General features: G+C 40.7%; 2 protein-coding genes across 6 annotated transcripts; one reads left to right on the top strand and one right to left on the bottom strand.

Annotated features, from left to right (window-relative positions):
• On the top strand, nucleotides 1-14,602 carry LOC114790392 (B-cell receptor CD22-like). Its single transcript, XM_028980424.1, has 18 exons — nucleotides 1-15; nucleotides 4,850-4,936; nucleotides 5,465-5,513; nucleotides 5,623-5,655; nucleotides 5,767-6,114; nucleotides 6,194-6,475; nucleotides 7,287-7,544; nucleotides 7,655-7,933; nucleotides 8,680-8,943; nucleotides 9,102-9,353; nucleotides 10,738-11,004; nucleotides 12,426-12,501; nucleotides 12,664-12,739; nucleotides 12,862-12,974; nucleotides 13,081-13,138; nucleotides 13,203-13,312; nucleotides 13,410-13,464; nucleotides 13,937-14,602. Exons 2-18 carry the CDS (start codon nucleotides 4,877-4,879, stop codon nucleotides 14,162-14,164), a joined length of 2,808 nt encoding a protein of 935 aa, XP_028836257.1. The 5' UTR covers nucleotides 1-15; nucleotides 4,850-4,876; the 3' UTR covers nucleotides 14,165-14,602.
• LOC114790394 (sialoadhesin-like) lies at nucleotides 14,088-24,685 on the bottom strand. 5 transcript variants are annotated; one of them, XM_028980427.1, is made up of 14 exons: nucleotides 24,564-24,685; nucleotides 20,589-20,733; nucleotides 20,150-20,422; nucleotides 19,855-19,923; nucleotides 19,388-19,729; nucleotides 18,991-19,302; nucleotides 18,565-18,816; nucleotides 17,757-17,837; nucleotides 17,438-17,674; nucleotides 16,900-17,172; nucleotides 16,642-16,744; nucleotides 16,169-16,235; nucleotides 15,941-16,057; nucleotides 14,089-15,022 (listed from the first exon to the last, which is right to left on the bottom strand). In XM_028980427.1, exons 4-14 carry the CDS (start codon nucleotides 19,898-19,900, stop codon nucleotides 14,669-14,671), a joined length of 2,184 nt encoding a protein of 727 aa, XP_028836260.1. In that variant the 5' UTR covers nucleotides 19,901-19,923; nucleotides 20,150-20,422; nucleotides 20,589-20,733; nucleotides 24,564-24,685; the 3' UTR covers nucleotides 14,089-14,668. The 5 variants fall into 5 exon arrangements, with proteins under 5 accessions (XP_028836261.1, XP_028836260.1, XP_028836258.1 ...); XM_028980428.1 differs by lacking the exon at nucleotides 20,150-20,422 and having other exon boundaries at nucleotides 14,088-15,022; nucleotides 16,642-16,741; XM_028980425.1 differs by lacking the exon at nucleotides 20,150-20,422.
• Nucleotides 24,686-26,938: the final 2,253 nt, after the last annotated feature.

The raw sequence follows: 26,938 nt of genomic DNA on the forward strand, positions 1-26,938 counted from the left end.
ACACGCTACTGCAACGTGAGACGGCTTCTCTTTATTTAGACGCTTTCTCTGCCTTTTTAATGTCTTTATTTATATATACTATTCGAAACGATTGAAGTCTCCGGAGTAGATATGCGGTAGTATAGTTTTAAAAGTATATTACGAGTGACTGTTTCCTGTATTCATGTGTAATTATGTACCCGAGTGATTTCCAGACATATCACATATCTAGTTTAGTGGATGGAGAATGGTATATATATATATACACACGCACACACACACACACACACACACACACCATTCTCCGGTGGTGTGTTTCCAGTAAGGTCAGTACGTGGGAACAGCTTCGTGAATTAATCCTTTTGGAGGAATTTAAAAACTGCGTCCCGGAAGCTGTTGCCACTCATCTGAAAGTGTCTGCGCAGATGAATTCGTGCTTACTCATAAGGTAGTGTTTTCTTCAGTCTTACGAAAACCAGATCGGGATGGGAGTTTCCGACGGGATCGAAACGTATTTCGATCTTCGCCCGTTTCATTTAGTGATGGTCGGGCATGTTTTTATTGTCACGAGACCGGCCACCCAAAACCTATAAAAAAAGCACGATTCACCTCCTAAATCCTCACTATTTACATTTACAGCATTTATCAGTCGCCCTTATCCAGAGCGACTTACGATCAGTAGTTACAGGGACAGTCGTCCCCCCCGGAGACACTCAGTATCTTGCTCAGGGACACAATGGTAGTAAGTGGGATTTGAACCCGGGTCTTCTGGTTCACAGGCGAGTGTGTTACCCACTAGGCTACTACCACCCCACCCTCACCAAAAAAGGGTTTGTTTGTCCAGTCTGCTGCGAGTGACCCCGCTATTGTCGACTCTGTTTACGACTCTTTGTGCTTGCTGAAGTGCAGTGCCAGTGCAGTGCAGTGCCAGTGCAGTGCAGTGCCAGTGCAGTGCAGTGCCAGTGCAGTGCAGTGCCAGTGCAGTGCAGTGCCAGTGCGCATCTTACGAGACACCGGAGCTGCGCAGTCTTTTGTTTTAGCGAATGTCTGGCCCTTTTCTGATGACACGTTTTGTATTGGTGTGCGGTATTGAGTTAGGCATCGTTAAAGTGACATTGCACGTTGTAAACCTGCACTGTGCTTTATTTTCATGTTCGTGCAAAGTTGCAGTGCGCCCCGAACTGCCTATGCAGGGAATCGATTTTATTCTTGGGAATCGATTTGGCTGCAGGGAAGGTTCTTCCCATTCCGGATTCCACCCTCTTCGGTGGTGCCGGGTTCTGAGTCAGTTTTTCCTGCTTGGCACGCCGGCAGAGTACGGGTGATTTGTATGATATGTTTATGGCTGTTTCTGACCCTCTGGTCTCCCGTGCAGCGCCATCAGACGGCGGAGTGGTGGAGGGAGCGCCGCGGACGCACGCTGTTACTGTCCAGGGTGATGAGACAGTGTCGCTGCCTGCAAGTAAAACGCTCATGTCCCAGGACACTTAAACACAGTGTCGTTCGCCTGTTGTTGACAAGGCCACCATAAGTGCAAATTCGGTAGCCTTTTTCTGGGATAAAGGGATCTTGATGAGGAAGTGGAATCCTCCAACTGCTGATGACGTAGGTTGGAATTCAGTATATCAAGTGGTGGTTCCTCTTAAGTTTCGGTCTCAGGTGCTGTGTTTAGGGCGTGACAACGTGATGTCTGGACACTTAGGAGTAACAAAAACATATAAATGGATTTTGCGCCATTTCTTTCGGCCCTGGGTTGAAATCCGATGTTGCTCAATATTGTCGATCGTGTCACGTTTGTCAGTTGGCTGGCAAATCGAACCAGTCGATTCTGCCCGCGCCACTCTGTCCTGTGCCTGTCCTGTCCGAACCCTTGTATTGTGTGTATTCTGTTTGTGTGTCTGTCTCTCTCTCTCTGTAATGTTGCAGGATGTCATCAGGCCATGATTGGTGGGCTGTAATAGGTGACAAGATAAGAAGGGTGTTGGTGTGAAGGATTGTGATCAGAAGACAAGAATAACATAGACTCGAATCATAACTTGACTGACCCGAACTGATTTGTGTGTGTTGCTTGTTTATATGTCTTTGTTGGTAATAACCTGTTAGCCACAAGTGCAATAACTTCGTTTTGGCGTTTCTGCTCCTTTGTCCCATTTGCTATGTCCCTGACCCTAGACCAGGGACATAACAGTTCCAACTTGGGATTCTGGTTTTTGTTGTGGAAAGAGAAAAAGAGGTGATGTTGTGTAGAACATCCATCCTACTGCTCTGACAACAGGGAAGAGGATCTTGAGATAAGACTTCATGTATTTCCTCAGGGTGGAGCCGGCTCAGGTAGTGGAGATGGATACCCACCTGCTTCTGTTTTTGTAGTGGTTACGGCCTAGCGGCTAAAAAAATTGGACTCTTTAAAAAAAAAAAAAAAAAGACTTTCCCTTGAGCAAGGTATCGTCCCAATACATGTCACCCTTCCCAGCTGCTCACTAAGGGTGATGGATTAAATGCAGAGGAAACATTTTAGTTTGTGCACAGTATGCCTTGCTTGCTGCATATTTTCATACAAAATTCACTCACTTAACCTGGAGGGCGTTTTTCATCTTTGACCATAGATGGCAGTAGTGACTCTGTTATGCAGAGCAGTCGCAATAACACCTCATTCGTTGCAGGTGATGAAAAGTGCACAAGCATGGTACCCATTTGGATGTTTAGTGTCAAGTGTTGAACAGTTGTTAACTGAGTGATATCATGTTATTAAGCAGTAGATTCTGCTTTAGTTAAATCCTGTGCATGCTCTGTATTTAATGAGCTTTGTAACTGGTGGCTTTGTGGGCAGAAGGTAATATGCACATACTTTAATGTGTAGAATATTTACAGCCACTGGTTATGTACAAGTGACGCATGCTTCCCCAGTGGCCGGCTTCACGTTGACCAGAAGCTTTTTCCTATTTTTCTTGGAAGGTTCTCAGTACTCCTATCTTCTGCAACATTTATCACCTTGCATCACACACAGCTATAGTAGAAAAAAAAGGTTATACTAGGACACTATTTAGTAAAAGTCAGAGGTGAAAAATGTACTTAAAAATTTCTACTCAAGTAAAAGTACCCATCTAAAAATCTACTTAAGAATGTCACATCGGCGAGCTGACGGGGGAAGTAAGCGCAGAGACTGGACATTCTGGGAACAGTGGTTTATTAATAAACAGAAAAGAAAACATGGCGCGACGACCGAAAACTGGGGAAACAAAAGGGAGAACCAAAACTAGCCTGCAGGCGTGTGCCGATTGCCAGAACTCAAAACAACACCAAACAGAACAGTTGCAAGGTCTAAAAAGAGTTCACGAAAATGTTGGAGCCGCCGAAGGGCGGAACCACGGCGCCTCTTATCCACAGTCTGGATTGGCCACAGGTGATGTCTCCAGCTGAAGCCAATCCAACAAAGAAAAAGTAAAAAAAAAAAATTTGATATAGAATTTACTTTGAATCAAAGATACTTTGAATTACATGATGTAAAAATGGACTATACATAAATGTAATACTACACTAGTTGCTTTTATATAATTTTTAGGCGGTATAAACTATGGTTAGACAACTCCATAAAACATTTTTAAGCACAGTTGGCCACAAAAGTTGGCCAGAAAAACTGATACACTATGAATACATTCAGGATGCACTGTACAGGCTATTCTAGGCTATTCTACTTACTACCACATGCTCACAGGCTGTAAAAGTTTAGGCTATATTCAGTATTAAAAACTGATGCTCAACAACATTTTTGGAAGATTTCATTACAAGTAGGAGAATAACTCAAATATTTCCGGATACATTTCATTGGCTGTTGCGTTGCGTTTTGCCCAGATACACTACTGCTGTTTTCTGATTGTGTAGACCTTTTTTTTTTTTTTTTTTTGATTGGCTGGTCCACAGTCTGAGAGAAATATGCCAGAAATATGCACAATTTCTTTTTAGTTCAGACATTTTTTTTCCTTTTTTATTGCTAATTATTTGAATGGAAAAATTCTGAGTTACTGTTACTGAAGATTACATTTACATTCACAGCATTTATCAGACGCCCTTATCCAGAGCGACTTACACTCAGTAGTTACAGGGACAGTCCCCCCCCTGGAGCAACTTAGGGTTAAGTGTCTTGCTCAGGGACACAATGGTAGTATGCAGGACTTGAACCTGGGACTTCTGGTTCATAAGCGAGTGTATTACCCACTAGGCTACTACCACCGTTGATTAGAACTTGCAGTCACACTCTGAACCTCTTCAGAGTCTGGACAGTGTCATCCGCTAATTCCGGAGCAGCCTGTCAATATGTTCCTGGGATCCTGCTATCAGCACAGGAGTTTGGATTTTGTAAAACCCGCTTTGTGTGTCACTTTCCAGTAGGAACAGAAAAGGTGGAAGCAACAGAAATAGGGAAGTCTGTAAAGCTGGAGTCTGTCCTGACGTGGCCACTGGAATTCAGATAAATGGGAATTATATTGCTATAACCTTGTGGTGTGCCATAATGTTTCGCAATATTCTACAGCATATCTACAGCACATTTTGTTTGTACAACAGCTGTTAAAGATGAAGGGAGAATGCTCTTATTAAAGATATCAGTACATTCTCTCACTATTATGCTCAGCTTGTTATTTTCAGGACTATTTAGTAAATATAGTAAATGTTTGGCATGATCTTATTGTCTAAAAAGTTAGATTATATTTGTATTATATTATATAAAACAGTTTATTACATTTTAAAGTAATGTATTCACACCAGATGCACACAGGAAACACAGCTGGGTTCACTTACAAGATGGAAACCGTGTTTATGTGCCATAATAACATTCTTTGATTTCTTTATGCACATGGTTGCACATGCAAAGACCCAGGGGAGTTATCTTTTGTTCAAAATGCACACAAAAGCTAAACCACCTGACACAATTATCAGAAAGGCAACGTTCTGTGGAGAGGTAAGCAGTCTGCTTATATGATATGCTACAGATGAATATCTGCGTTAATTCTGCATGGTTATGGTATATAAACAATTCTCTGCATTTAACAGAATTTTACGCAATGTATATTTTGACATGTATGAAATGTAATGTAAATGTAAACATACCAGGTTTTTGTGAAGAGTGACTGATTCTGTCTTGTGTCATTATATCTGAATTATTTGCTTAATTTAAACATTTAGTCCTGCACAAGTAATTTCCGAACTAAGAAGAAACAGGTTGAATTATAGATTAATTTCATATTTGCAGTCATATTCAGAATATAAATCTTTTCAATTTTTTGCATCATTCTGGCATTCAATGAACCTTTTGTAGTGCGTTGCATGGGCTCAACTGAACCATAACGACATTTACTAAGTAGTCAAAACTCAGCATGAGTCACTGACAGGTGCACATCAACGCTTGAACCTCTTCCTGTCTAAGACATTTATAAATGTGTGTGCCTGTTCACACTCATGTGAAATGGTCTTCTGCGTGCTTCAATAGGACAGCAACATGTTACTGCGCTGGGGGATTACGCTTCTTCTAATGACAGGTATGGGGAATGTGTTGTGCTTTTTAGTGCATCTGAATCAACATATTTAAAATGTTTTATTATTATTTTATTTTTTTTTAAACCACTGATTTCACCTTTCCACCTGAAGCGTCACATTCAAAATCTGAGTCAAATTCTGAAGGTATGTTGGTGACTTTTATCTTGGTGCGACATTATTCAGATTCATCAAGTACATTAACTTTCAACATACCAGATTTTCATGTTATTCTTCCCTTGATTCGACTGAATGCAGATTGCGTGACTCAATTAGAAGGAAAAAAGAGTGCTACGGCCAAAGCAGGATCATGTGTGACCATAAGGTGCACGGTTTCCGCTACAGGCCGGAGCCCGTATGATACAGAGTATTGGATTAAAGACTGGGTATGGACAAACAACACTCACATAGGCATCATTGTGAGAAGCAACACAGCAGTCCACCCAGTCGCCCAAGAGTATGATGGAAGGACAGCCCTAGTAGACAGTCACTCTTGCAGCCTGCAGATATGTAACCTCCAAAAGACCGATGAAGGATATTACAGCTTCCGGGTCAGTAGATCAAAATGCAAATACATCACTGATAAATTTGAACTCAAAATAGAAGGTGAGACTTTTTTTTTTTTTTTTTTGTAACAATGCTTTTTGTATTTGTTTGTCATTAACTACCTCTCCAATACTTGCAGACAATCCATGCCAGGTCGAAACTAAACCTTCAGTAATTGTGCTGGAGAATGAAGATGTAAACCTGGAATGTTCAACATCTGCTGCCTGTGAGTCTGCTCCAGAGTGGCTGACCTCTGGCCTGGATCCACGCTTCAAATCGCCCCCCAACAGTTCAAAAAGCAATAAGACATCAGTTCTCGAATTCAGAGCTGACCAGCAGGATGATGGGCGAGTGCTGTCATGTCAACCACGTGGCAACCAGGATGGCTTTTTGGTTCGAACTGTTACAGTGACTGTACAATGTAATTTTGTTCCCAAAATTTTCAATTTCATAATATAATAATAACCACAATAACTATTTAAACAATAAATGTCATAATTACATTAATGTATGAATAATAATAATGATAAATGAAAAAGATTATACTATTGCATGTCTTTATCAGCATGTTTGTTTTCGGTCAGATTAGAAGTGCATAATTTACAGGAGGACCATAAGTTTCCTACAAAATCGATTGTGAATTAATTTAGGTCCTCAGAGCTCATCAAAAGCTTTCATGCTCTGATGGGGCTTCTCTGGCACATAAAATTAACCATGAAGTAAATCTTTGATAATTTTGGTGTGATAATTAACTCATATGACATAGACCAGTATACTGGCATTTTATCTCTTACCCCTAGATATAAATTTTATTGGCTTTACATTTACAGCATTTACCAGATGCTCTTATCCAGAGCAACCAAATTCTTCACCTATCATAACAGTATATTTCAGTACACTTAATATTGAGTAGGTCCCCCTTTTGCTTGCAAAACAGCTATGACCCACTGTGGAGTTCTGTAAGTTGGTTCCTCCATGAATCAGAATTAAGCTAAGCAACAGGGCCCATTATTCTGCTAGAAGAGGGCACTGCCATCAGGGAATTCCGCTTCCATGAAGAACTGTACTTTTGCCCAAAGCATCACACTGCCTCCACCAGCTTGCCTTCTTCTCAAAGCCCCCCCCCCCCCGTCCACTTAATATGTCCCACCTGTTAGCAGAGGTATTCACTTGTCAAAATTCACTTAACCCGTCATAGTGTCATGGCTGATAAGTGTATCGTTTCATTTCAGATGCACCAGAGAATGTACATGTACATGCTGACCCTGATTTGTCAGACATTACAAAAGGTGACCCACTCACACTGAAATGCACAGTGCAGAGGAGCAACCCAAGACATGACTGCACCTGGTACAAAGACAGTGAATTTAAAACAGCCGACTGTAACCTCTTATTTTCCTCCGTACAACCTGCGGATACTGGTAACTACAGCTGTCAAGCAAACAATTCAGTGGGCAGCATTTCTAACATGCTCCAGATCAACGTGAAATGTAAGATCATGTGATTTTCATTAAATGCTTCTGGTTGCATTCGGTCTAATTGAAGTGTGTAGAATTGGAAATTATTTGTTGGCTTGAAAATGAAAACCTTCTGTCTACAGATGGGCCGCAAAATACAAAGATCATTTTAGACTCCAGCACAGTAAAGGAGGGATCAAGCCTGGATCTGAGATGTGAGGCAAATGCCTACCCTTCTCCTCATGTGCACTTCTGGTACTATGATCCAGGACACTCCTCTGCTTCGGAGAGGCTCCCGGAGACAAATAAAATACTGCAATTCAAGCAAATTAGAGTGCAAGATAGCGGCAAGTACGTTTGCAGGGCAAAGAACAGCATCTCTGCAGGGGACAACTCCAGCTGGATCAGCCTCAATGTTCTCTGTGAGTCACAGTCCTTTTCTGCTGGTTGGGTTGTTTACCCATGTGGTTTTCAGAGATCTTCCTTGAAGCTCACTCCTGTCCTGGTCAAAAATGTTATTATCCACCAAAGGGTTATGTTTAAACATTCCTGGCCTCAGAACTATTAAGCAGGTTTGTTACAAGTTGAAGTCAAAGTAAAAACAAAGTGTAGATGGTGGAGGGCATCATCCATGTTGGATAACAGTTTGTTGACAGTTCTCCTCTTCTTCACTAACATTAAAGCGTCCAGCTCCATTCCAACCACAGTGCCAGATCTCATTTACATTTACAGCATTTGGCAGACACTCTTATTCAGAGTGATTTGCATCCTTACCAGATAGTCTCGCTGCATAGCAGTGTTCATTCTAATGCACTCCACAGAATGCGGGCAACCACCAATGGGTGGAACATGGTGCGTGATATGAAATGTGTCCCCTCCATTTAACCATCACCCTTGGTGAGCAGAGGGGGCGACCTCAGTGGTAGCTTGGCGGTTCGGGATTCAAACCCGCAACCCTTCGGTTACGAGCCCGCTTCCTTACCCCCTAGGAAACAGAGCTGGCTCAGCTCCCTGTACAGCACGTGTGTTTGCAGTCCCATACAGGCCCACTGCCAATGTGGCTGACCACTAACCATTTGCTGTGGTAATGACAAGTAATGACTTTCACTTTCAAAGGTTCCCCATCTCTGGTCTGAAGTAAATCATGCTTATCCTGTCTCCTCTGCAGATCGCCCTCACAACCTCAATCTCATCATGAATTCCTCCATCACAGAGTTTCAAATGCTGGTGATCATTTGTACAGTAAAGAGCAACCCCACCGCCAGACTTACACTGCTTAGGGATGGTGCCATTCCCCAGAAACTGTATTCAACATACAACAACTCACTGCAGTTTGAGCTGAAGGTGTCTTTCACACATGCTGGATGTTACACCTGCGTAGCCGAAAACTCTGAGGGCAAAAACAATGTGACTAAAGTTCTGAATGTAAACTGTAAGCAAAAGGTTAACAAAACAAAACAATTCTTTCATTCCCAGTCATGTTTGTGAAAAAAAAATGAAATACATTTGAATAGAAAATAGGAAAAAAATAATAATACATAATGACGAACTTAAATAAATAAATAGTCTTCTTTTTGCCTGACTCAACAGATGCTCCTAAAAATGTGAGTATACGGGTGGACCCCCATGTTGTGATGACAGAGGGAGAGAGGCTGACCCTCACCTGCACGACTCAGGCCCACCCCAGTGTGTCCTCGTACACTTGGCTCCATTCTGGGGACAGGAGAGAGGGTGAAACCCTGATCCTTACACATCTCTCTGCAGCAAGCAGGGGTCAGTACACCTGTGAAGTCCGTAATGAAATTGGCGTAAATTCCTCGTCTGTGAACATCAGAGTCAAGTGTGAGTATTTCGTGGCTGGACAACATCATGTTGGTTTGTGAAGTTTGGTATGTTATGTGGCGGCACGTGTTAAATGCTTATTTCCATACACAAAATAATAGTAGGGCAGTTGTTGGCCTAGTGTGTAACAAAACAGACCCTTAATCCGAAGGTTGCTGGTTCAAAGGTGCCCTTTACACTGCTCCCTGGGCACCTTTCATGGCTGCTCACCAAGGGTGATGGTTAAATGCAGAGGACACATTTTGTTGTGTCACCGTGTGCTGTGCTGCAGTGTTTCACAATCACTTCACTTTCCTTTTTTTTTTCCTTTCTCTACTCTGTGCCACCAAATTATTTATATAATGACAAAATCTACTTAGAACTTGCTGCAGGAAGACAACCACCCCTTCACATCCTCAATTTATTATGTGCACAGAAATCAAAAGCAGTGATTCAAGCTGATGTCAGCCCCTGCCTACTGTATTGTATGGAGAACAGAATATTTTTTGTTAACAAAATTTATTTCCTCAACAACAGAAAGTCATTTTTTCCACAGACTGCATGTTGCCGAAGGCAATTTTCTGCACACAATACGTTTTGCAGATGACAACATATAGTGCCTTTCTGTAGGTGGTATAAAGCACTGGGTGAACAAAATTACCTTTTGTTCTGTGAAATAATTATGGTCACTAGCAACATGCTGTCACGACTACGGACTTACGGGGGAAGGAAGCGCAGAGGTCTGACATGCTGGGAAGGGGTTTTTATTAACGGACAATAAATAAAAGAAACAATGGCGCGGTGGCCAAAAACGGGAAATAAAAGGGAACAACACAAACGAACGTAAACAAACCCGTAGGCGTGTGACGATTGCCAGAATTGAAATTACGAACACCTACACGGTTACAATGTCAAGTTCACAAAAATGCCGGAGACCTAGAAGGGGCTGAAACATCCGGCATTTATGGGGCGTCAGGATTGGAGTCAGGTGTGGAGCCCAGCTGCAGGCAATCCTGACACTTGCATTCTGTAAGCAAAATGAGTTTTTGTAGTTTTTTGTGGAGGAAATTACCTTCTGTTTTACATCATTAAATAATTTAATTGGTGGCAGAGAATTTCTTTTGTCCACATAAATAAGCCCTTGACATGCATTAATTATGTTGAAGTTGTAAGAGTCGATTCTCCAGACATGAAGAGTCCTTCTGCTTTCCCCCCTTCACTCCAAATGATTGTCTGCGATATGCAAATCTTCTCTGGAAATGAAAAAGGAATTTCTTTAAAGGTTATTTAGTCTGTAAATATTTTATTTAATGACTACACTGGCATGGTGGCTAGACATTCAGTTTTTGCATAACCAATTAATAATGATGAACATCTGAATGAACCATATTTTTTCTCTCCACAGATGCACCAAAGGAAACAACAATCAAACACAACATCACCGGCAGGTCACAGAATGATATGAAGACGCCTGTATCCCTGACGTGCATTGCAGAGAGTGACCCCCCACCACACAAGTACACGTGGTACAAAGTCACCTATGAGGTGGACCACCCAGTGTCATCTCATCAAAATATCACTGTGGCACCCACTGAACCAGGGACATATTATTGTGTGGTTGAGAATGAGTTGTCCACTAAACGCTCAGAGAACATACAGCTGTTCCAGACCAGTGAGTGGTGTTCACATGATTTTATGAATCCAAACATAGAGAACATTTAGAGAGCATTTTTCACTATTGTCACATTTACAGAATGCTTGCATTAAAGTGCAAATTGTTTAAGGGTGTTTAAGGGTGTGTGAGAGCTGTCAATCATGTTTGCAGGCTCCTCCCTTGTTTGGCCATTATCAAAAATGTTCAGTCTTTAATTTGATTGATAGGTTTATTTGATCAGTGACAAAAAGCATTTCAAAATAGTTAGAAATGAATTTGCATTTTAATGAATGAAATAAGTATTTGATCCCTTTTTCAAAAAGTGCTTTAGTTCTTGGTGGCAAAACCTTTGTTGACATCACTGAGGCCAGATATTGTTGTTGATGGGTCGTATGCACAGAATGGGAAAGCAACCACTGTTCATCTCTTACAATGCCAGAACTCCGTTTCTGTGTAAAAACAGGTGTGTAGGATGGCTATGACCAATGTTTAAGCACCTCAAAAAAAAAAATGAAATGTGTCCTCTGCATTTAACCATCACCCTTAGTCAGCAGTGAGCAGCCATGAACAGGGACTGTATATCCCTCGCTGCTAGTGGGTGGCCCAGCCTATCATATATTTTAATATGTGCAGCCCTCATTGAAAAAAGTTTGGACACCCCTTAGATGTTCGGTGGTGAACCTGTACACGTGCTTTCTTGAGCAGGGGAACCTTGCGGTCACTGCAGGATTTCAATTCTTCACAGCGTCGAGTGTTTCCAACTGTTTTCATGTGACTGTGGACCCAGCTGCATTGAGATCATTGACAAGTTCCTCCAAAGTAGTTCTAGGCTGGTTCCACACCATTCTCATGATCATTGGATCGCCACAAGGTGAGATCTTGAGTGGAGCTTCAGCCTGAGGGAGATTGGCAGTAATTTTATGGTTCTTCATTTGTGAATTATCTCTCTGATGTTACCTTCTCGCCCAGCTGATTGGCGATGGTCTTGTAGCCCCTACCAGCTTTGTGTAGGTCCACAATCTTGTCCCTGACATCCCTGGAAAGCTCGTTGGTCTTTTCCATGGTGCAGAGTTTGGAATATGCAAAGATGGATTGATTCTTTTATACAGGTAATGAGTTTTGGGAGTTAATGAGAAGGTCCCAAAGTCACCTGTATAAAATACAACTGGGAACAAGAAATATTGCTGGTTGATAGAGGATCAAATGCTTATTATTTTGAAAAAAAAAAAATTCTTCTATTTCTCTTCAAGTAAAACTACCAATGAATTTATAGACTGATCATTTCTTTTTTAGTGGGCAAACTTCCAAAATCAGCAGAACTCTTCCTTCTTTAAAACTGTGATATTCTGTTTTTCCTAAATACATAAATGCTGACCAGAGGAGGATTTTACATGATGATATTGTTCCTGACTGCAGTTATCACTAATCTGTGTTGTCAGGTGAACTCAGACGTTGGTTTCTTCTGCTCATCTTCCTTCTCTTCATTGTGATTTTCCTGGTCCTTCTTCTGTACAGGTGGGGTCCAGTGAAGAACATTTTCAATTGAAAATGGAATAACAGTGTACAGTGCAATCAGCACGTTCTGAACTTAATAAAATCATTCATAATTCATAAACTAAACAAATAAATACACATGTGCATTTTTACCAGTAATTATGTGTGTTCCCAATGCTAAAGAATCCACAAGAGGAAATTTGCACAGCAGAATGGCGAAGAGTCTTCATGTCTCCACACATCAAATGCCCTACTTTTGGTACAATTTTTTTTAAATAATCCAAACATTCTACTTTTTGCAAAGAGCTTTTTGTTTAAAAACTTAAAAAATTTTTAAAGCACAGCATATCTTACAAAGTGTTTTTTCTGTGATTGATTTAGGATTCACATATCGGCACCACTGAGAACCTGATTATGCAGGACGTGGAACCTCTAATGTCCACATCAAGCAGCCAGCAGAACCCTCAGGCAAGAAGACAGCGTCCAGAAAACCAGTAAGACCAGTCCCATGTCAGACACAAGAAATTATGACATAATTTTTGAAGAAACACAGATGACAATTTTTGAAGAAACAATCATTTAAAAACGTCTCTTCTGTAGGCCACACTCCAAAATTCACACTGTCTACGATGTTTTGAAAATGCCACACATGAAAAAGGTAAAATAAGTGAATTGTCCACTGGCATAGTGTTTTCCCATGTACAGTTACACTTAGTTCACAGTTTTCACAGAATCCTTCACCACGCCAAGCAGAAAGAAATCAGTGTGCAGATGAAATGGATGATGCTGTCAACTATGCAACTCTGAACTTCAGGGACAACAGATCAAAAATGTAAAAAAGTTACTAAATTAAGAGTAAACAATGAGAGTTTGCCATCTTTTTACTTTGCCAGTAACAGCTTATTCATCTGTTCTTCCGGGGACTCTAGGACTAAAGAGGCTGACGTTGTCTATGCAAAGGTCAAAACAAAGTCAAAGATAGAGGTTTGTCATCACCAGTTTAAAAGTGGCCCATTTTTACTCATTTTACAGAAGTAGTGGAACAAACTGAATAATAAACATGCTTTAAATGTATTTAGGATACATTTCAATGGATCGATTCTAGCAGCCCAGTTTCTCTCATAGTTCTCTGAATTCTTTTTCATGATGCTCTACTTCAATGCATTGAGACTGGTTACTTATAGTTGTAGCATTTTAACTGGATTTAATACAACCCTACCAGCCATTCAGAATTACGTATCCTACTAGATAATAGCAGGTTAAATAAATAAAACAGATTGCTGCATTTTAATAATCATTTAAATAGGCAATCTGTTAATTATATTCAAATAATATGAATATTATATTCAAAAATTAAAAGAGAAATTTACTGACTGGCTTCTAATTGTCTTCTTTATTGGTCACACCAACAGAAAATAATGTGAGCAAAAGTAACAGTGTTTTTTTCTTTGGACAGGACACATCGTTGGAACAATCTGACTATGAGAACTTTTCTGGGGCCAGTCACTTGCGCCACGCTGCAAATGCAGATTGGGAAAGCAATGACAGCGATGAGGACACAGAGGTGAACTACAGTGTCATCGCCTTCAAGCAGAACCAAAGTCACAGCAAGACTCACTCAGGAGGCTCCAGTCTGGGTGAAGATAGTGCGAAAACCGTGTACTCCTTCTTAAAAATCTCCTAACTTCCCATGGATTCTCTCGCAGTAACTGTTATCCACAGAAATTATTAAAATAGATTAACAGCTTTCAGTTTTTTTTATTTTAAAGGGGAAGTTTGCAGAAATATCAGTTTCCACGTTCATAAACTAAACAACCTTTTCTACTTTTGTGAACCTGTACTTCACACATGGTAATAGCATGGTAAACATTAAATAAGGTAAAATGCATATGTTAAATAAAATCATTATATAATCATATGTCATTTTTTAAGATCACTTTCTTCTAATTACATACTTACATACATTCCATTTTACTCATAACAATTTTAGGACTGTCAAACGATTAAAAATTGTAATTTAATTTTGCATTGAATTTAACACTATTAATCATGATTCAAGTCTAAAGCTTGTTTTCCATATTTTAAACTATGAAGGAGACATGGGACTCACATTTGGAGTGACGGGGAGATGAACTTACATTTTTTAAAAATAAAACATAATTTTGAAAATGTTCCTTTGTCATGCCATTTATGCCAATCTCTTCTGCTTGATGATGTTCCCGTAAACCACCTCCTCTGCCTCATCAAGTTCATCTCCCATCTTTGCCTGTGGGTGTTTTCTAGTTTGCCCCAACAGGTTCTCCTCATTGTGATGCACTTCACCCTTGGTGTCCTGTCCATCAGAACCTGGATGTTTGTGACGGACCACGGCATATTCTGTGGTTTGGCATGCATCCCCCAATATGTTTTGACCCCCTTCATTAGACCCTCCACCTTTAGCATGACATTTGGGGAAGTCCAGAGTGGCATAGTGAAGAGACTCTTTCCTCCTCACCTCTGGATTGTTTCCTACATCTGTAGCATTGGCTACAGCAGAGGCCTCCTAAGATTCCAGGATAAAAGATAAAATGAGAAATACATAAGAAAAAGCTCACAGCCTCATTTCAATAGTAATCAGAAAGTAAACAAAGGAACTCGGATAAAAATAGAAATCATGATGGCCATGTTTTACATGCACATGGAAAAGTAAACAATCTTATCTAAGTGGAAGAAAAGGCCGTGCTGAACACTGAAGTGCAGTGGAAACAGCAGTGGAATTGAAAAAAATAGGTACATGACATACAAAAACAAATGTAAAGAGGAGATAAGACATCGGAGGACCAAAGCATGTTCCTATGATCGTCATTGTGAAAGAGTGCAGCACAGCACACAGTGACACAATGAAATGTGTCCTCTGCTTTTAACCTTGGTTAGCAGTGGGCAGCCATGACAGGCGCCAGGGGAGCAGTGTGTGGGGACGGTGCTTTGCTCAGTGGCACCTCAGTGGCACCTTGGCGGACCGGGATTCAAACCGGCAACCTTCTGATTACGGGGCCACTTCCTTATCCGCTAGGGTGAGGTGAAATGGGGTGCGATGTACGTGGACATTACACACTCCACTATAGGATGCGGTCAAGCACAACAGACTTTTTGAAGAGAAAGTGAAGTGATTTAGGCTATTAGGACTATTTCAGGATGATCTTCATTGTTAATTTAGATCTCCCTGTTTTTGGTTTGCAACAGTGTAGAAGCTTAGAACATCTTCTTCAAAACCATCAGTACTGCGTTCACGTGACCCAGGTAAGGCAGATGCTATTTAAGCATGCAGCACTCAATCAACTCAACTTAGCTCCTCCTTTTCTTCCTTGTCCTCGTCCCTTTACCTGATCCTGCCTTACCATCTCCAGTCTTGTTTATGCGAGCGTCCACTTCCGTGGGTGTCTACAGACCAATGCCAACGAGTAAAATGGTGGAGACTCGCCTGCCTATTTTGCGCCACTCCGCAATTGGGTTTCCTCGTCTTCACCAACACATGCTCTGTCTCCTGTCTTCTCCCCACTGCATGGCACAATATTTTATTTGCTCCTGTCTCGTATTCCTGTAACAGTGAGCCAAAAACTTGTGGTCTGACTGAGGCTGTGTGCAGTTTGACTTCCTGAATTCTGTTAAATTGAGAAAAGATCATGACTGTGGGCATGTCACTACTCACCCCATCATTATGGACGAGTCCTGCAGCATCTTCAGGTCTATTGTGTGAAGTCATGGCTCCTTTTCCCCTTCAAATTAAATTAAAGCATTTTTGGCCAAAATGAGCACATATATCAGATTTATAGTTAGGAATTTACATTTTTGTGTAAGAAAAAATTCACACATATGTTGCATATTGATTTGGGCATTAACAGCTTTTTTTTTTTCAGATAGATTCATCCATCAATAAAGTTGAGAAGTAGAAGTATATATATAAAATAAAAACAGTGACACGACTTGTTGTCTTCGCTCAGGGGGCATCGAAAGTCGACAAAAATCAACGAATCGGCTTTTCCATTCATTTCCTAATATTTATATGATCAATTTCACTTTACACTAATTGCTTAATACATGATAAAATATTCTAAAATCTATTTAAAATATAAAGCATATTTATTGAATATGGACATTCAATTCTAAATTCACTGTCCTTACCTTCTCGTCAGCAGTACAACCGAACACAAGAGCACGATGGCTGCAGCCCCAGCAGCTGTTCCAATGAGCAGAGAGGACACATGCAAAGCTGGCATGGGATCTTCTGTAAATATAGCAATAATCAAGGTTATTTCTCATTTAATCAAACATATGAAGTCTTGATAATCCACACAGTGCATATTCACTAAGGTGGACCTTTCATCAAAATTGATTTAGAGAGCAGACCAGTTACAGCTATGAAACAAAGAGGTCTCTTACGTTTAGAAGAATCCAAGGGGGAAAATTTAACATTTGCAGAACCTAAAAAGTTGGTGCTGACACACTGCACAGTAGGTGTGTCCTCTCCTGCGGGATGGATGGTGAGGAAGCTCCTCACACCTTTGCTGTCCACAGTTTCATTGGTCGACTGATGATGGAGATTGGCAGGGAGACGCCACTCCAGTGTAGGAGAGGGATTCCCAAGGCTCTCACAGAAACAGTTGATCTGAGCTCCGCTTCTGCTGCAGGTGGAGTGAGAGATTCGAGGAGCAGCTGGAGAGGAGAAGAAGATTTAGTTATGTTCAGTAATGAAAAAGAACATTTTCAAGTTCATTTTGCTTGGCTTGGCCACATCCCTTGTAAATGGCGTGTGGACCAGGCTACCACTGCCCATTTGTGTATTATGGATGCAGGAGAGGTCATGTGGCTTGATTCATGAAATCTCACATGAAACAAGATGATTAACCTACAGAAGAAGCTATAGATCTCAGCTAGCCTCAACTCTACAGGTTTACCATCCTGTTGTTGTTTTACTTACTGCTGACATCTACATGCAGAACACTGGAGTTTTTTGAACCATGAACATTCTGTGCCACACAGTAGAACATTCTTCTGTCCTCTAGATTGCTCATGTTGAAGTTAAGTGTCTCCCCAAAGCTTGCAGGCCCACTTTCATTCACTTTGTACCATGTGTAGTTACACATTTGAGGATTGGACACAGCGCTGCACCTCAGAGTCACAGAAGAGCCGAGTAACACTGAGACTTTGTCATCACCTGAAACAGGAAAACACATAAGAACGGAAACTGCCACTTTCTCCCACAGAACACAGTAAGTAATTCTGTAATTCTGATTTACCTTCGCATTTCAGAAGCGGAGATCTGTAACAAAACACAGGCCCAGAAGCGCTGATAGTGACAGATGTGTTTTTTGGAGGGTCTGAAAAGACAGCACACATTACAAATATACATACACACTCACACATCCATTTTAGCTAAAAAACTAGACAGTGTTGTGACTTTGGAGGATAATGGATCACTTTCATTACTGGTCATTTTGTTTCCTGTCTTATTTGTGAATTTTATTACACATTTATTGTATGTAAAATGCAAATGCAGTTATACGACCTTCCCTTGCTACTCCTCAGTTCTACTACCACAACAGATAAGGTTGTATGCTGTAGTGCAGGGCTTCTCAACCACTTGTTAAAGCCCACTGGTGAGGGTAATGACAGTCTTACACAGATAAAATAATAGTTCTTATTTTATCAGTTTCAAAATTGATCCAAGGACATAAACCTTTCCAGACTGGAGTTTCTGATGGAATTTGGAGGGTTAAATGAAAAAAAGACAATAGAATGTCGATTCTTCTTTTATGTTGGCTTCTATATTAACATCCGATTTCTAACTTAATGACAAGTTCCAGCCAACCTAGAGAAACCAATCACAAGATTCCTCCACAGCATGAAGTAAAATCATCACTCATTTCATATTCTGTGTGGTGTTTTCGGTAATTAATTCTATATTTGTGAGGATGATTTGCTGGTTTCTTATGAACTTAGCTGTCTTTGGTTTAAATACACATAATTTGTACTATAGGAATGTCATCCTTGTACAAATAAAATAACAACCACACAAAAAAAATAAAAGTAGAGCTTAACACTCACACTGAACGTTGAGCTGATAACATGTTGATTTGTCCTTTCCATGCTTATTTTCTGCTTCACAGAAATAAACTCCATTATCTTCGACTTTTGCTGGATTGAAGTTGAGAGAAGATCCTGATGAGTAAACCTGTCCCCCTCTGTACCAGGTGTACTTGGTCACCTGGGGGTTGGCTTGACTGCTGCAGGTCAGAGTTACAGGTTGGCCCTCCAGCACTGAGCCCGAGAGACTGACAGTGGTGTCCCTGGGGGAAACTGCAAGAAAAAGACAACATTCAAACAACATCCTACAGAATTCAACCAAAGTTTCAATGAATGCTTGAAATATTAAATACTTTGAATGTTTATGTAGCACATACAATACAATACAGTCATTTTTTACTTTTATAGAAAGAGACCAAGATGTACTCTCCCCCATAAGAAACTTACACTGAACACTGAGTATAATCTGATCTGACACAGAGGAGACGATTTCACCGCTCTGTAATTTATACACAGCAGAGCAGATGACCTGCTGCTCATGGTGGAGGAGTGAAGCGATGAATTTAAGAACAGAGATCTTCTGTTTAGTTTTGTCCTTTTTCTCCTCTAGTGTCTCCTCAATGTTACCCAGGCCAGGGCTCCATGTCAGATTTGGGGGGTCAGTGGGGCAGGGGGATGCAGCAGAGCAGCTCAGGGTCATTAATGCCCCCACCACCACCTCCACAGTGTGAAGATGCAACGTGGGTTTGGGTGGAGAATCTGGGTGAGGAAGCATTTTGGACTTTCATAACACTTTGTATAATACTCTAAATGTCAATATTAGGCATAAAAAATAAATACTTACCTTTCACATCCATGTACAGAGTTTTTGCCTTGAATGTATATTTTATGACTTCAACCCTGAAATTAAGTGCCTGTGTGAAGGAACTGGGAACAGCTTCAATGACTGTTGTGCAGTTCTTTTCACTCACTTTCCCAATTGTTGCTCTGACAGTCCCTGGACAATCTCCATTTGTAGTACAAACAATCACATCGACATCTCCATTCCGCCAGACTCCATATGAATCTGGGAGCTCGCTGTCATAAGAAGGCTCAACATCAAACGAACACGGTATAAAAACACAAGATCCACTGAGTGCCTCAATGTTTGTTGGTATCTCAATTGGCCAGTCTGCCATAAAAGCCCCTGCACCAGAATTAATAACAAACAGTCAGCTAATGATCAAGATCATTATTATTATTACTATTATTGTTCTTATTATTCTCCAGACTAAGACTCCTTATAATTAACAGGTATGTAAACCCACAAACCTGACAGAATACCATAGAGAAATATGAGCCGTGGGGTCCCGTCCATTTGATCTCTCACAGCAGGTATAACTGCACCAAACCCAGAAATATATTTATAACTTATGCAACATGCATTATGTTTTTTCTTTTCTATAAAACTACTCTTCCACACTGTATTAACTGCAGTATTTTACTGAATCATTACTTCAGGGGCACATGGAAGCAGATAGAAATGAAAATAGACATGACATTAATACTAAATGCATGAGACATGCTGAGAGCTGTTAATCATGCCAAAATACTAAAAATAGTATACTTTGTCTGCTGGGTTACACCAAACAGGCTGGGTTAGTTCCTCTTGGTGACAGTGGTGGCCTAATCAGAAGCTTGCCGGTTCAAATCCCGATCCGCCAAGGTGCCACTGAGCAAAGCACCGTCCCCACACACTGCTCCCTGGGCGCCTGTCATGGCTGCCCACTGCTCACCAATGCAGAAGACACATTTCATTGTTTGACATCCCTGATGTGGAATTAATGGGTGCAGCATTTAAAAGCTGCAGTTTCCTGGCACTGAACACCCTTTTCCACATCTATGGAAAAAAGTCTACATTCAGACACTAAATGTATTTTTATTTTAGTCAGATGTAAGCACCTTGAAGGGCATTCCAGGTCTACATGATATTAAACCGGAGAGTAAAGTAAATCATTGCCGGCTGAGCATTGTTGAGGTAAAAATGATAATAATATTTATCTCACCTTCAGCAGACTCCTGTTTAAAGTAAGACGGTAAGTCAGGACGTGCGTTTGATGGAGAACTTCCCTCTGACTGAGCAGTAAGTGTCTGGTCGATTCTGAAGTTCCTTTTTGTGACTCAATCAGGAAGCAGCTCAGCAGCTCTTTTCTAAATGAGAAAGGAATGGAACACAAATAAACCCTTATACCACAGCAGAACAGGAAACGTATGTGCTCTACAGAGCCTGAAGACATGTTCATTTACATGCTCATACATGCATGTCCATAAAACTTTCCACTGGTTACATTCAAATCATATTTGATCACAAGCATTTACAACAGATCATTTACATACAGATACTAGTGGCGACGGCAGCAACTACACCAGTGTCCAGTTCTTAGCAACCTCAACTTTAACTATAAGACTCATCATCTGTAACTACTCTGGTCTGCTCAAAAGGACTTCACGCTTCGTACTGATATCCACTGACGTTTATTTCTTTCATACAGGTCATGAAACGCTGATGGAACACCGTGAAAACTAAAATAAACAAATTCAATATTTCAAATTCATATTGATCACAATAATAAACACAAATGTTACTCATTGCAATAAATTATTATGCAATAATTAATCCAAATTAACAAAAGAAATCGCATAGCTTACTGACTTCCTACAATGGTCCATTATAGCGCCAGCTACACTTCCACCACATTACCTTTGATACAATGAAGATGCTTCATGCAATACATCAATGGGTAATTTCCAAATAAACGACTTCTTCAAAACACACACATTCAGAAATGAACATTAAGACTCTTTAGTCACATTTCCAATGTACAACAGTAGATTAAAACTTTTAATTACTTTCCACAAGAACAACTAACTTTTGTATGGGTCTTTCTATGATGAATGGTTTATGTAAGCGTTCACCCTTCTTTCCCAGCTTTCTGTCTCCGACTTGTAGTGTCACTGTCCTATCCAGTCCATCATCACCCTTATGAGTATCTACAACTCTACCCAGTGTCCATTCATTGCGAGGGATATTTTCATCTAAATATTCTAGCACCGCTTGCCATTAAAATGCAGTGGCATTCGGTTGCAAAAGTGGAGTGGCCCAAAAGATTCATATATCAGGCACCTGTGCAGCTTCATTGTAAAACCATCATGTTTGTTTGAACCTGATTTTCAGGTTCTTCTTCAACAGTTTTTGTAATAGCGCTCTCATTGGGCTTCTCTAGAGCTGCTTCCTCTGGATTCTCAGCTGCTGCTTTTTCTGGATTCTCTTTAGCTGCTTCCTTGGGATTCTCTTTAGCCGCTTCCTCGGGCTTGGTATCTGCGAAATCTGACTCAAGTACCTTAATAATGGTAAATGGAGTTACAAGGGGTATCTCTTTCACAGACACATGGTGACATAAACCAGTTACATCCATTGCATTGACAGACTGTGGTGGCCCTCCTACGATGCTCCAGCCTAGGTCTGTTCTAACAGCATAAGGCTCGTTATCGCCTCCAGTGATGACCTCTCTAGGAGCTAGGGCTCTGGAACAGTCATAGCCGATCAGCAATCCAATTGCACAGTCCATTAAGGTCGGAATCTCTTGAGCAACATTTGCTAGATGCTTCCATTTGCTAGCTGTTTGACATGTAGGAATGTGTGTGCGCTCTAGAGGAATAAAGTCTCTTGTGTAAGCGGGAGGTATTGGAGAAGATTCCTCTGACTTTAAGTCCTTGCAATCTTTGACTCTTCACAATAGTGTCTCTTTTGACCATGGTTGCGAGCTTTAGATTTACTGGCTCAGTCGCTGCCTGCAGCTTTTCACACACTTCCTGATCAACGAATGCGTTGGTGCTTTACGTATCTAATAGGGCATAAACCAAGGTTTCAGTATTAGGAGCATTAGCTGCTGAGATCCACACTGGTACAATCATTGACGTGCTCCCGTTTTCACCTCCTTCCACAGAACACGATAGTGAGGACATGTTTTCTTCTGCTATGCTTTGTGTAGGTTTGATTGTTGGAAAGCGATCTTCATGCAGCAGAGTTGGATGGCTCTTTTTGTATATGCTGCACATAGCTCTGTTTTTTACAGTCCTTAGAATTATGACCTTTCCTCAGGCATGCAAAACACAGCTTGTTTTCATGCACATATTTTTTCTTATCATCCTCAGACATTTCTGTTAGCTTTGGACACTTATGTACGGTGTGGTTTCCTCCACAGCAAGCATACTTGTTCATGCTTGAGTTTTGTGGTGGTATGTCTCTTTTTCTTTGTTTGTCAGTGTCTCTTGGATTAGTTTCCTCTAAAATAGGCTTAGTTGCAGTGGTTGAGGTATCTGGTTGAGGTGATTTTACATTGATAACATTTGCTTTTATGCGTTTAGTTTCTCTTACTGGATTTTCTGCTGGTGACTTTAACACGTATAAGGACGACACAGGGTTACAAGCTATATGTACCTCCTTAGAAATAAAGGTTCTCCTCACAATCGTTTAGCACTAGTAGACCTTTTGTGTGAGGCATTTCATCACTACATGTTTGCAGAAAATCACTGAATTCTCTCAGTTTGACATTCTTTTCCACAAATTTTTGGCCACTTTTTAAGTTTCTCCCTGAAATCACAAAGGAATGTCCATATCTTGCATTGAGCCTTTCCCATACCTGTTTATAGGCTTCTTCATCTTTACTATAGAAGCTGCCTTCAAGAGTAGATTTTGCCTCTCCTGCTATGTATTTTTGTCTGCAGGATTTGAGCATTGTCTCTCTATAAGAGCTTTAAAACTTGTGCTCCACTCTATGAACTTTAAAGGGTCACCATAAAACAACTTGGCTATGTTCCACGGCATGAAAGCAGGATAAAAAAAGGAGTACTGCGTTGGCCGGGAATCAAACCCGGGTCAACTGCTTGGAAGGCAGCTATGCTCACCCCTATTACACCTACCAGGAAGTTTTCCTTGTTGTGAAATGACCAAGGGCATCTAGACCCAAAATTGGTATTTGCTGTTGGTTGAATACAGACCAGATTGAGATGGGCTGTAGTAGTGAGTGGTGGTGCAACTATATGATGTTTACAACAGTCTGCTAATTCCTCTGAGTAATTGTCAGTTTTTCCTACAGAGAACATGGCACTGGTGAGAAATCAATCTCATGCTGGATGCCTGAAAGAAACCATGCTCAGGGCAACAGCAGCAAAATACTTGAAATGATCTAAGGATTACATCAGTTTACATGCACTAATTGAATATTGCATTGCCAATTGCCCATTGAACTGCCATTTGAATATTTGTGCTTAAAACTATCCATATAAAACTTTTCTGATCATGACAGTGAGATGACTGCACTGCAGTGTCCTCCACAGTCACCAGATCTCAATCCAATCAGACATCTTTCTGATAGGGTGTGACGAGAGATTTGAATCATGGATGTGCAGCCATAAAATCTGTAGCAAATGCATGATGCTATCACGTCAATTTAAACCCAAATTTGTAAGGAATGTTTCTGTCAGCTTTGAGAATTAAGGCACTTTAGAATCAGAAACTTCATTCATTTCGGGGAAAAGAAATGTATTACATAATGACTGCCACAAACACACAAGAATGTGAAATAAAATATGTCTCAATAAATCTCTAGAAAGAAACTGCTGCTGAGTGAAAAAATTAAAACTACAGAAGGCAAAATGGTCCAACGTGGTACTGGCAAGGTGTACCTAATAAAGTGGCCGGTGATGTGTGTAATGTCACAAATTATAAATGTATATATTTTTAGAATGCTGTCATTAAATCATTACATATTAAAAGACTGGGAGAAAGTTAAAGAGTTTGCTAATCGTACATTTGGAAAAAATGGGAATCCATAAAAAGGATTCAGCGACGTTCCTCCTGTCTCGATCCTGAAACCACACAGAGACAACCAGCACCAGGCCTCAGTACATTGTGTTAACTTCATGCAGAAGAATTAGCCTACACAGCAATGTACCAGTAAGTTGCTAAGCTAACTTACCTTTTGTGCTAAGCTGGAGATCGTCATACATCATAGTTATATATACATATTCTCATCGGACATGAAAAGCAGTAGCGCCTGTATTTCTCTCTTGTGGGAGTTTAACTTACTCACAAACTTCCGAGGTAAGAACGAAAATTGATTGGTTCAGAGAGAGAACCAATCAAATCGTAGAGGAGGCGGGTCTAATGAAATGGATGGGGCAGGTGAAAGTTTAAAAAAAAAAAGTCTCTGTGGCAGGATCCGTGAATGGATTTTTCGCTGCGCTTAATACAAAAGTAAGATTATTTAAAATGTATTTGATGTACAGGCTTTACTTTGCGAAATTGGTTTGAGGCAATGAAGCAGGTTAGCATTCACTTAGCATTAGATATTAGCTAGCATTAGTAATTAACCAACCATAAAGATTCTGATGAAATGCTGATTGCATGTGATGCATAACTCATATTTGCGTATTTTATAATACGCAAAATAATATTATATTTTTCATTTTGCCAGCAGCCATCACTTCAGGTCAGGTTTGGTATTTGAAATGGCTTTTTTTCTACATAATTATGATCTCTTATTAGTGTTGTAGGGTTTTTAAAGTCTGGAGAAGAGTGTGTTGCAAGCAGTTACTATAAGTAATGTAGGGAAAAGCTGTGCTGTCAGCTTTATTACTGCTGGTGGTTAAGATTAGTAATACAGTAACATTATTGCTCTCGAATGAAGAAGGTTAAAGATCCTGAGGTCATCCAAGCAGTTGTTGTTTTTGAGGAGGAGGATTTTGTGCATTCCTATATCAAGCTATTTTAAATCTCATGTCTGGCTTGGCACGAATTATTACTATTACGCATGTGAGAGATCAAACACAGCAACAGGGCGTAGCAATGGAGAACCAAACAAAACCAGGGTCTATGTTTATTTCAGTATAATGTAGGATGCTGGATTTACAGGTGCCATTGTGCACAAAATGCTGAAAGACAGTAGACATAATATCAGCATTAAAGAAGAGGGTATAAAAAAAACGTGTTGACCCAGAACTACTGGCGTTTATTGACATGTGGCTTGAACAAGGACTAACGGTCTCAGAAAGATTGATACAGATAGATGCAATCGTCAATACTATGTTACACCAGAGGATATTAGGATGATCAAGAAGAGCGTGAATGCTCTTATTTTTCCCGATGTAAAAGACAGTATCAGAGTGGACATACTATGTACATCAGAGTTAAAGCAAACATTTGTTTTAATCAGCCATTAAGTGATGACCAACCGCTGATTACTGTAGTACAGACACTCTTTCAAAAACTACCAACTACTTTGGCCTGTACTGTATACTCCTTAACTAGTTCTACTGGCTTCCTGTGGATGGAGGTGGTAACTGCTGCAGCCAGGTCTGCTTGTTGGTGAAGGTCACCACCATCTCCTTGGTTTTCTGACATTCAGTTCCAGACATGAGGTGTCACACCAGTCCACAAACTCCTGCAGAAGCGGACCATGGTTGTGTGAGGGGCCTGACAACAGAGACTGGAGGACTGTGTTGTTGGCGTCTTTCACCGGGTGTCTGTGCCTGCAGTCATCTGTGTATCAGATGAGGAGCAGAGGAGAGAGCATGCAGCCTTGTGGTGACCAGGTGGAGGTATAACGGAGGTCAGTTTTTTTAACCAGTACTCTCTGTGATCTGTTGGTCAGAAAGTCCAATATCCACAAGATTGTCTGGTTGTCTAGATGAAAGTTGGAAGAAAGTTTATGAGCCAGGATGTGGGGTTGCAGGGTGTTGAAAGCAAAGGACAAGTCAGCAAATAAGAGTCTTAGTGAAGAAATACATTTATGTATACAAAGAAATGAGATCATCGTTAGTCATGTAGACAGTTTTTTTCAGATATAAATGTATTTGTAACATCATTTATTGATTTCAGATGCAACCTCAAGTGCAGACCCCAGAGACGTTTCCCATGATATTAGAAGACAATGCTGTGAAGGGACAACATGGTAGACCGTATACGGTACTATAGACCGACTCCTGGTGTTCTGCAGGCATCATGAAAGCGCTTACAAACTGTTGAGAATTTGCCTGCTAATGTTTACTTTATTACAGTGTAATACAATTTAAATTTGGTACAATACATTAATGTTGATGTCCTGTGTTTCTTGTTGGCTGGAACAGGTCATCAGCCAGGAGAGAGACATCCGCGCCGGAGACAGAATACAGGATGCAGCGAGAGGTCAGTACACCACCCGACATCCCCAGACCAGGAAAGAGGTGCACTGGTCCGAATCTTGGACTCACCTAATCAGTTCCTCCACTCTTGTCTGTCCCCATGCAGATCAGCGGTATGTCATGCTGCACCGTCCCCAATTCAGGCTGAACTTTTTCCCTCCTCTCTTGCGCT

This window comes from Denticeps clupeoides, chromosome 5 (assembly GCF_900700375.1).
Source record: "Denticeps clupeoides chromosome 5, fDenClu1.1, whole genome shotgun sequence".
Classification (NCBI taxonomy): Eukaryota; Metazoa; Chordata; class Actinopteri; order Clupeiformes; family Denticipitidae; genus Denticeps; species Denticeps clupeoides.